Source organism: Trichosurus vulpecula, chromosome 8, assembly GCF_011100635.1.
Source record: "Trichosurus vulpecula isolate mTriVul1 chromosome 8, mTriVul1.pri, whole genome shotgun sequence".
Taxonomy (NCBI): domain Eukaryota; kingdom Metazoa; phylum Chordata; class Mammalia; order Diprotodontia; family Phalangeridae; genus Trichosurus; species Trichosurus vulpecula.
Genome location: NC_050580.1, coordinates 182,524,191 through 182,536,024, shown reverse-complemented (window position 1 = coordinate 182,536,024; position 11,834 = coordinate 182,524,191). Strand labels below are relative to the sequence as shown.

The following is an 11,834-nucleotide window of genomic DNA, read 5'->3' as shown; positions in this document are numbered from 1 at the left end:
TTGTGAACTTACTATTGCATACAAGGTGAATGAACGACCTGGGAAATAAACCATTTGGATTTATTTAATGTCACATGACCATAGAGTGAATAAGGCTTGTTTCTTTAGACTAGTTTTCATGTTTACTCATAAGCAATTATACATTCATCTTTCAAGGTCACTGCATTACAGGCATATTGGAGTCATAACTTAAAGTGAATTTTTTCTTCTGCTGTATTACATTTATTCAATTTAGTTCCTATGCTAGTTTAAAGTTATGTTCCTTTCTGATATCAAGAATTTATAACAGCAAGGGATTGAATCAAAGGTGGTTATAAGACAGTGAAAAAAAATAGCCTCTTAGATAAAAGATACTCAGACTAAATATTACTGAAGTGTTTGGTTTTCCAGTATCTGATCTGCATACAGCTGATATGAAAACTTTGAGGTTGATACCTGGAAAATCCTAATATCTAGAATGTTTAGGGGACTATGGTACAATTTTATATCACCCAATTGTAGTTTGGTTCCAAGAAATGCAGATTTAGGGTTTCCCCCATAAAATCAAAATAAATCATTTCACAGAAAAGATTGTGTTTCAAACTAGTGGGTTAGTCAAAACCAGGCATCTGAGAGGCAAGACCAGATCTCCAAGTGGGCCTAACTCTAGAACTTAGAGCAGAGACAGAACAATACTTCAAAGCCTATTGCACCTATTGCAAATCTCTGATGCAAGGAAAAGCTTGTTGGAAGAAAAACTGCCGCCTGGTAAAACCAGTTGGAAGAAAATACTACTTGGAAAAGGTAATGGAATGGGAAAGATGTTCCCTTTACCTATCCCTGCACTTCCTAACAGGTACAAACTCTACAGTATCATATTGAAAATCGAATACCTTATCTGATCTCTCTCAATTCAGGTGCTTGCCTTTTTTTGAGACTCATCTCAGATTCTCTGAGAATTTACTCAGGTTAAAGTGACATCTCTACAAATTTCTCATAGCCCTGCCTAGAATGCCTTTGCCTTTCATATTCTTTCATATATGTTGTTCATTTACATACAAGCTGTAAGCTTTCCATCCCTGTTAGAATTTAAAGATAATGGAGACAAATATTGTATGGGAGTGGGTGACAGCAAGATATGGTAAAACCTCCACTGGTTTTCCATCAGATGATGTAAGTTCACATAGTGAACTGTTACTCATTACTTTTGTGATGTTAGACAAGTCATTGAGCATTTTTGGGCTCTAACTTCTTTTTCTGTAAAAAGAAGTCAGGATGGGATAAGCAGGATAGATTCAGAGACAAAAGATCTGCTTCAAGCAACGTTTCTGATGAATACTAATTGAGTGATCCTGCAGAAGTCACTTAACATCTCAGTGAATGAATGAGCGAAGGAAAAGTATTTATTAAACACGTACTATTTGTAAACAGTATGCTAAATGCTACGAATATAAGTAGAAAAAATAATGCCTCATATTAAGGACTTTATAATTAGGGTAGACAGCACATTCAGAAAAAGAGAGATTCAACCACAGAGCATATATAAAACCCCAGACGTCCTAAGGTCACTGCAGTGGGGTGAATATCAATGTCCAAGGATCTTTAGGTCACATAAATAGATCAGATGACAGTGCTAAAAGTACTGAAGGCAAAGAGTCATTGCAGATAGTAAGGCTCCAAGCACCTTAAATGTCATGGCAAGGCATATGGTAAGGCTTAGTGGTCCCCCATTTCATGGGAAGAGAGAGTTCTTGATTCACATATCATCCAGGCCACTTAAGTGATCAGTCAGCCTGAGCAGTGTCCCCAGCAACTAAGAATGCAAGCTGCAAAATAGATACAAATCTACATTGTTAGAGGTAGTTTCCTCATTGGGAGTCCCCTACATGATTGAAAGTACAATTTTACTTTTTAAAAAAGAGAGGAACTGGACTACATAACCTCTAAGTTCCATTTGACGTCTAGTGACTTTTTTTTTCTCTTGTGTATTTTTAGCATACAAAAAACATTTCCCAAATGTTTACTAAATGTCATTGAACTTCTTGGGAAAAAATGAGACTATGGAATATACCAAATAAAATTTTAACTATTCTAATCATGGTGGCCAACTTTGTCAATTGTAAATTATTCCCCAGAAACATTGTAAAATGCCTGGAATGAGGATTTAGGAGAGGAGAGGCAAAGCTACAGCAATTAAATGAGACTTCTGGAAATAGTGAGACTTGGGATTTCATCCTAAACAAGAAAAAATAAGGATGTTGAATAAACAACTCAGATAATGCTCAAGAGGAGAGTACCAAACCTCAAAAGTCTAGGGGAAGAAATAAACATCTATTGAACCTTTATCTGGGCTCTCACGATTTCTAGTGAACACTCAGAAGCTAAAGGGTGAGATTCCTTCCAGATTCACAGTGTACAACCAATGGCAGGTTACAAAGCCACTGATCTCATCCTGCTTTCATACGTGTCCCTCTGTAGAACAATATTTTACTTCCCTGCTTTGACTAGTCTCCTCAGGAAAGAACCAGAGTTAAGTCAAAGCATGGCATAACCACTTGGAATAAGAACTTTGTCTGGGGCCAGAATGTGTTCAATGGTCAGCCCCATCTGTACTCTCTTCATGCCTCGAGGAAGATTGAAGAAGGAAATACAAAAGGCAGCATAAGAAAGATTTTCTTGTTGTTTCCAGGACCCTGTCAGGAACCTTAGGGAATTATTTCTTAGTCCCTTAGCTTGTTTATTAAGAAACTGTTAAGCATTGTTTGTTGAGCTATTTCAGAATTTCAGGTAAAAATTCATAAAACATTAGAAAATGATTATTACAATGATTCCTCTTGCTGCTACAAAAGAATATTGCCCATGTCCCATTCATGTGTATAAGGTTAAACAACATTCAGCCTATACGTGTATTCTGGTTATAGTTAGAGATTTTACTCTGGGCAGCTGACTACAAGAGACACTGGAAAAGAAACTCTCACCAGGGTAAGTATGGATAGTTAGTAATACTCACTTGAAAAGATGTTGTAAAGGGATACTTGATCAGTGAAGGGCAACCCATTTAATTGAATGTGTCAGGGACTATAGACAGGCTAGTGGGACTTCACAAGACTAAACTTTTTTCCTGGGGGTATATTCAGGGATGTCCTGGAAAATGGCTAACCACCAAATCACTAAAAATGGAGAGCATTCTTTTAATTTTCAATATTAACATTTTCTCTATCACTTTCTTATATATAGACAATCAGCAAAACAATTAACCAAGGCCTGGTTTGTATTGCTTGCCAATTTCCAAGATGTAGATACTCACAGTGAATCTGTTCTCACCAATCTGCTTACTCCAGCAGGGATATGGGATATGTCCCTGAATATATCCTTCTACAATTCAGATTTGCACCAGCTCCGGAAATTAAAGACATAAGGAATTGTTTTGCCAATGGAAGGTAGGGGGAAGGAAGCTTGCTTAGCCTTTTGAGAGGTAGCATGATGATATACTGCATAAAACATGGCTTTGGAGTCATAAAATCCTGACTTTGTCTCTTCTACCTCTGTGATACTGGGCAAGTTACAAGTTCTCTGGGCCTCATTTTCCTCATTTATAAAAAGAAAGGGTAGGACCAGATCACCTTTAAGATCACCCACTTTGGGATCTAAATCTATGGTCCTATGAACTGAGCAAATTAATACAGTAACTCCTACAAAAAAATAACAGACACTGTGTTCAATGTATCTATGCCTTTAATTTGTTGCACTTTATAGGATTCACTATGGTCTCTGATTTGTGATAGCTGCTGGTCACAGGAGACTTCAGACCAAAATGTCCTGCCAGAGTGAGTAGTAATAAGGATTTGAAATCATCCTGTGAAGACAAGAAATATGGGTTACTGGATAAATAGCTGCCCTTCAACCAAGACAATGTGGGTTCAGGCTCCACCTTTGACACATATTACTTTTCTGAACCTGGCCGAGTCACTTTACTTCTCCCTACTCCCAACAATACCCTAAGACTGCAAGTTAGAGAATAGCTATGGATCTACATTGATAGAAGGGATTTGCTATACTAATGTAACAGAAAGTCCTAACCAACAACAAAATAGAAAAACATCTAAAAGGGACAATATAGTCCTCAAAAGAAATACTATTAATTGGAGACCAAAAGGAACTATGAGTTTTTCAGTGACCAGTATGTTATTTCACATCATAGTAAGTACACGTTAAGTAAATTCAAGGTTTTTTTTAGGTAATTCACCAAATGTCCCTAAGAAGAAGCTGTCAGAAAAGTAAAATTAATCTGAAGAACCACTGAGATCTCTTTACTTCCTTGCTGGACACATAGTAGACCATATATATAGCAGGCAATTTCCATTTTCTTTACTCTGTGGCACATTGTTCCTAATTCTAAATATGTAAGTGTTCCCAGAACCAGAGTATGTTAGAGTTAGAAAGTTCCTTAAGATTATCTAACTTCAAATTTCTCTTCTTACTCATGAAACTGAGGCCCAGAAAGGTCAACTGATTCATCCGATGTCATATAGCTAATTAGCAGCAGAGTCAGAATATCAAGTCACATTTACTGAATCACCCAGGTGTATTATTACCCTTCTATCCACTACTTTCTACTCAAACATGAATGTCTAACTTCCATTAATATAGCACTCTAAGGCTTATAGAATACATTTGAGAAAATATCTTTTATCTTCACAGCAACTATGTGAGGTAGTCAAGAGATATTATTGTACCCATTTTATAGATGAAGAAACTGAAGTTGAGAAAGGTGAAATAATTTGCCCATAGCTAGTGTATGTTTCGGACAAGATTTGGACCAAGGTGTTCTACACTCCATGCATAATACTCTATTCTCCTATGCTATGCACTTTTTCTATTAGTTGAGGTCCTTTAATGAGAGATTCATGGAAGTCTTAAGAAAAAAAAGTAACTGGTGTGAAGAGTGGGTTGTAAACCAGTTAGGGAGGAATAAAATGATTGCATTGCTGAGTTGAGAGCCCAGTGTAGAGTCAATAATATAAATTTGTTTTGAAAGTATTTTGAGTTTTTTTCCAGCTTTATTTAATATCATGTGAATAGGAGAAAGGAGGCGGATTGCAGAAGAAATTCAAGGACAGGATTTGGTATGACAAATTATGGAAGAAAGGATTATGGGATTCTAGAGTGGAAAATAATTTAGAGTTGGAACTGGTTTGGAATGATGGGGATGGTGAGGAAGAAGAACAGAATTGGAAATAATGTATAGGGAAACATAGAAATATAGAAGATGATGATTTTGTAAAAGACTTGAAGAGTTCAAAAACATGAAAGTGGAACAATTTCAAGATCAATGTTATAACCATCTCTATGCGTAGCTGAGGTAGAGTGGAGGAGAGGGTCATGGAAATCAATAGTTTGAGAAACTGGAAAGTTAAGGAATTTAGGGAAGTATCAACAGGCATATTGGAGTCCTTTAATGCAAAGGCAGGAATTGTCATGGATAGAAAGACTGTGAGCCAGACACTGAACTCATTTAGGAATGAATGTGTTGGGAGCTGTAGATAACAGTAACTGAGATCTGAATTTTCATAAGAAATTTAGATCATGTGAACCCCAAAGGACAAGGAGGGGTGCACTGAGGAGGATGGTAACAAGGAATCAATCAGCTGGTAGTGGGGCTTCAAATCTGAGCATTGACAGACTAAAGGTCAGAATCTTTGGGAGAGGATTAAAAGGGGTTAGAGTATGCTAATCATGTTAAAACAAACAAAGTCTAGACCTAATATCAAGGGTTAGAGAGAGGTCCCTTAAGGGAAGGTGGGGGGATAGACTATTCAAAGTTATCTACAAGGTCACCTGTGAGAAGTCTCTGGAGGCTACCAAGTTAGGCTGAAGGACCCTAGCTCAGGCCTGGAAATATGAAACACTTCCATACAGATCTTGGCTTACTGTTTTGTTGATTTTGATGATATTTTAAAAAGTGATTGAGAAAGTGTTAATAATGCAGTTAAAGCTTGAAAATTTATTTTGCATACAATTTTACTCTGGAGAGCCTATTGCTAAACATTTGTTAGTATATCCATGAACAGAAGCCTAGGAAGATAAACAGCCCCAGAATTTTCATATTCCTGGCCAAGATCTACGATAGTAGACCAATTAGTTCAGAAGGACATATTTTAGTTAAGCTACATATTTCATATCATCTCCTTCAAAACTTCTGTTTTAGTCTTCTAAGGCAGTTCATAGGATCATAGATTTAGAGCTGGAAAGGACCTCAGGGACCATGTGGTCCAGCCTTTCATTTTATAAATGAAGAAAGTGAAGACCATTGACATGAAGTGACTTGACCAAGGTCACAAAGTAAGTATAAATGATGAGTTTTGAACCCAGCACCTCTCACTCCAGACCCAGTGCTCTTTTCACTGTACTATAGGTTAACAACTCTGTTTTTGTATTCTGATGTAGCAAATGACTTACAGATAGAAGTTGGGGACAGGTGGTCTCTTTAAGAATTTATTAAACCAGGTTAACCAAAGACAACTCCTAATAATCTTCCAGTTAGGAATAGGAATTCCTGGTAAAGTAATTTTCTCTGTCAATGCAGATCATAAACCTGTCAAGTTAAAGTGACAAGCTTTTACTGAGTGCCTACCATGACACTGCTAAGCACTAAGGATACAAAGAAAGCATTTGCCTGATAGTTCTTGTTCTCAAGCAGTTCACAGTCTAATTTGAAGAGATACCATGGAAACAGATATGTATAAATAAGATATGTACAAGACAAATTAGAGAAAATCTCAGAGAGAAGGCACCAAGATTAAGGAAAGACTTCTCGCAACAGGTGAAACTTTAGGTGAAACTTGAGGGAAGCCAAGAGGCAAAGATAATGAAGGAGATGATTCCAACCTGTGAAAATGGCTAGAATTGGGAGATGGAGTGTTTGGTACTAAAAAAAAGCAAGAAAGCCAGTGCCACTGTATTATAGAATATGTAGAAGGGAGTAGGTTACAAGAAGATTTGAAAAGTGGTAGAGGAATAGGTTATGAAATACCATAAAAACTCTTTGATCCTAGAAGTAATAGTGAGCCACTGGAGTCCATTTTTATTAGAGGGATGACATTATCAGATGTGTGCTTTAGGCAATCAATTTTAACAGAAAATTTAGCCAAAGAGAACAATCAGTGGGCTATTGTAATACAGTTATCCCTTCCACATTGCAACTTTCCCAAACATGAATTTGATGTATCACAGGTCAGAATAACAAATTAAATGGGAATATTTGGAAAGTTTTGTTGAAGCTGCAGACAACATGTAAAGAAAGGCTAGCAGACAACAAAAAATCTTTAGAAACTTGAAAATTCATGAATATATGGATAGTATTGCATAATATAAACATATTTTACCTTTTAATACAATAATAATTCAGACTTCTTCTCTAGTACAAAGAGGAGGGACAAAATATTTATGCAGCCTTTCCAGATGGCTGGGGCACCACAGCACTAACCCTTGCAGTGTGGAAGGTATAATTATAGTTTGGGCATGAGGTGAGGAGGAGCAGCACTAGAGTGCTTGCAGTGTCAAAGGAGAGAAGGTAGAGTATATGAAAGATGTTGGGAAGGTAGAGATGAAAGTACTTGGCAACTTATTTGACATGGGGGATAAGAATAAGGATTTGTCCTGACATCTAGGTTGTATACTTAAGTGACTTGGAGGATAGTAATATCCTTGACAGTAATAGGAAACATAGAAAGGGCAGAACTTTTTGGGTGAGGCAAAATATATTGTGTTTTAGACATGGTGAATTTAACATGTCTACAAAATCCACAGCTTAATATGTCCAATGGGCAGTAGGAGATGAAACACTGGAGGAGAGGAGAGACGTTAGGGCTAGACAACTAGATCAGAGAATAATTTGCACAACCATGATGAAATCTAACCCAGATCACTACTATGCCTTGATTTGTAGCATTCTGTTGCTTTACAGTGTAAAGGAGTTCATTTGTGTCTTCTAGCCATAGATAGCGGACATCATAAGGTTGCCTCTCCAGCACAAATCAGAATGCTTACCATTTGATTAAAGTAAACAAAAATGCAATTCATATTTCTCAGGGAAAAGCAGCAATCTCAAGTTAATTTGTGTTTTCATACCTAGCATCATCTTCATGGCTTCTGAAAAAAGAAATATCTCTGATATAGAAAACATGGACAATTCTGTCAGTCACTTCATCCTCTTGGGCTTCCTCTCCAGCCAGGAGATACAGATGGTCTACTTTATGGTGTTCTCAGTAACCTACATGCTAACATTAATGGGAAATGCAGCTATTGTCTGTGCTGTGCTCTGGGATCGGCACCTCCATACTCCTATGTACATACTTTTGGGGAATTTCTCCTTCCTAGAGATCTGCTATGTCACCACAACTGTTCCCAACATGTTGGCCAATTTCCTTTCTGAGACCAAGATCATCACCTTTATTGGTTGCTTTGTACAATTTTATTTCTTCTTCTCTTTTGGCTGTGATGAAGGCTTCTATCTTTGTATCATGGCATTTGATAGGTACCTTGCTATCTGTCGTCCACTACACTACCCAACCATCATGACTACACATCTCTGCACTAGTTTGGTGGCCTTTGGCTGGGTGGGTGGCTTTGTCCTCTTTATAATTCCAGTTGCTCTCATCTCACAGTTGTCCTATTGTGGCTCAAACATCATTGATCACTTCATATGTGATCCTGTCCCATTGATGGCCCTTTCATGTTCCAAATCCCATACCACAAAGATCATTTATTCTATGTTCAATATTATCTTTATGGGTGGTACTTTTCTGTTCATCCTCATCTCTTATGCTTTAGTCATTTTTTCTGTGCTGCGGATTCCCTCTGCTGCTGGCAAACGTAAGGCCTTCTCCACGTGTGCTTCACATCTTACTGTAGTGACATTATTCTTTGGCTCCGTTATGACAATGTATGTGCGGCCAGGATCAGAGAAGCCATTAGAATTCCAGAAAGTTGTGACACTGTTTTATTCAGTTATCACTCCCCTCCTCAACCCTTTGATCTACAGTCTCCGAAACAAAGATATGAAGGCAGCTCTGTGGAAAGTTTTGGTGACTAAAAAAACTTCTCACAAGACATGAAAGGCCATTGTGAAACCCATTCATTCTCTGATTTGAAATTGAAATGAAAGGTGACCTAGTAGAAAATTCTTTGGAATTCATTATTGAATTGTGCAACTGTAGAGGACTACTTACCAGCTTAGGAACCAAACCCAAATTAGTGAATACAGCTTTTTTTTCAAGTATCAAGGTAAAATGAGGTTCTATTTTGTGTTTTCTCACTGAAGAATATACCCTAGGCAAGTTTCTTTAACAGTCTGTAATTCATTTTCTAAAATAGAGATAATGCAATCTTTTTTAATGTGTAGCAAGGGTAACAAAATGGCAGACTAAATTTAAAGGACCATGCATCTCACAGAATATATCCCTCTTTTTTGTGGCTGTAATCAAAGATCTTTTAGTACGATAATTTGTCTTTATATTGGTACTTTATAACTTACTTTAGTATTATTCATTGTTACTACAATATTATCCTTTTTTAAATGTCATTTTTTAAAGTATGGGTGGTATGTTTAGGTATGATATGTACAATATCTTGGGTTCCAAAAAATGTCTATAAGAAAAATAGAAAAAAAAAACCTTTCAACTTTCCTTCCATTCATAGGGGAAATGAAAAGTGTTTTTATTCATTTTACAATCCATCTTGTTTGAAAAATTCATCTGTTACACAAATGAAGCACACCTGTAATTTGTTTCTGTTTCTGCTACCCCAAAAGTTTAAAGAACACCAAGGCCTGAAATTTTTCTGATCATCTTAACCTTTTTGTTTGTTTGTTTGTTTGCTTGTTTTGTTTGTTTTATCTGTGCTGGGAATGGAAACTCAATGGTCGGAAGGGAGGAAAATTAATGAAGCTTTATAAGATATTTTGTATTGACTATGTTTATTAAAGATGCCTCAAGCCTCAATTGTGGCTTCTTCAATCAATAAAAAGGATGCTACCATCTCGATGACATGAATAATTAATGTCAAGACAAGTAAAGATACAGATCAATTACATGAAATTTTACTGAAGTATAATGATGCATGAAAGTGTTAAGTTCAATATTTTGAAAAATTATTTTCCCTTAAATTTGTTCATTTTATTATTAATGGTCTACTACAACATTGTAAGGTAAAGTGAGGTCCTATTTCCTATTCATAGAACTTATATGCATTCTGAAAGTTTTTATGGGAAAAGTTTAATATGGCTAATAAAATCATTAGCTGAAAAGAAAGAAAACAGTAATTTCCTACGGATTCTGTACCCTGAAAAATGTAACTAAGAGCAAAAGTATGTTAAATCTGTATTTTAAGATAGTAGGAAAAAGAATTGGAATGATGGTACATAGCAAGATATTTTTATGATCAGACCACACTTAACAATATCTTGTAATGCTCAACTCCTCCAAATAGTTCATTTTTCTACCTTTGAGAAAGTGCTAACAGTAAATTATCACCCATTCCAGATGGAAAAGTCTACATAAGAGACAATTGTGTCAGAGAAAAAGATGGGTTTAAAGAGAATATTTTAAATTAGCAATGAGTATATATGAGTAAGAAAACATAATCTTTAGTCACTAACCAGTAATATAGGTGAGAGGCAGTGTGGTGTGGTATAAATCATGCTGAATTTTGGTATCAGAAGGCCAGGGTTTGGGTTCTAATCCACTGTTTACTAACCATGAGACCCTTGGTTAACTGTTTAATCAATAGATGAGTTCCTGCTCTGTATAATATGGAGGTAGAATTAGATGGGCTCTGTGGTCACTTCAAGCAGTAAGTATGTAGTCTTATGAGTCTTTGAAATTCAGTGTCAACGAATTGCCTTTGGATGTCATATGATATATGTTGCACTCAGGTGGGCTTAAATCTAAGTAATTAAAAATTTGGAGAGGTGGAATCAAGATGGAGGACTAGAGAAGCACTGTCCCAAATTTCTCAAAAATAATGCCTCGGATCTGATCCTGAAGTGGCAGAACCAACAAAACATCAGGTCAAACAATTATCTAGCCCAAGACAACTTAAGAGGTGGACAGGAAAGGTCTGTCTCACCTGGAAGATTGAGTGTCCCAGGAGCATAGCAAAAGCAGTCTCATGGGATGACTACTTTAACAGAGAGTTAAGAGATTTAGTGATTAGAGGAAAAACAGACTTTTGGGGAGAGACAGGACAGGGAGGGAGGGAGAGGAGAGAGAGAGAGAGAGAGAGAGAGAGAGAGAGAGAGAGAGAGAAAGCTGATCCAATAACAATTGCTTTGTTTCTCTTTTCTCTGCAAAAGAAAAGGACCTTTACATAAAAATTGAAAATAAAACTGACAAAAACATTACTAATAAGGTGTTGATACACAAATAAGTATGGAGAGGCTAAACAAGTAATTACTTGACCTCAATAAATTCACGACATTTTACCCAAAAGAACTGTGATCTTGGACTCAGAAAATGTTAGCAAATATAATTGCTGAATCACTCCTAATGATGTTTGAAAGAAATCAAAGAAAGAGGAAAATGATTCAAAAATTTAGAAGCTCTGTTGTAATGTCAAAGACTTCAGAACTAAGGAGGTGCCCATTAATTGGGCAATTGTTGAACCAATAATGATTACAGATATAACAAAATACTCTTTGGCATAAGAAATGCCAAAAAGATTGGGTTCAGAGAAACCTGGAAAGACTCATATGAAATGATAGGGAGTGAAATTAGCATAACTAGAAAATAAAGGTATGCAATAACAATACTGTAAAAACAAATAACTTTGAAAGATTTAAGATCTTGATCAATGCA

The 11,834-nt window shown here is 36.4% G+C and overlaps 1 protein-coding gene across 1 annotated transcript; it reads left to right on the top strand.

The window, feature by feature from the left end:
* Positions 1-8,150: 8,150 nt before the first annotated feature.
* On the top strand, positions 8,151-9,095 carry LOC118829742 (olfactory receptor 11G2-like). The gene has a single exon (XM_036736637.1). It carries the CDS (start codon positions 8,163-8,165, stop codon positions 9,093-9,095), a length of 933 nt encoding a protein of 310 aa, XP_036592532.1. The 5' UTR covers positions 8,151-8,162.
* The last annotated feature ends 2,739 nt before the right edge of the window (positions 9,096-11,834 follow it).

What these genes read in the sequence shown, in the direction of transcription:
- LOC118829742 (XM_036736637.1), top strand. Translation starts at nt 8,163, where the DNA reads ATGGACAATTCTGTCAGTCACTTCATCCTCTTGGGCTTCCTCTCCAGC.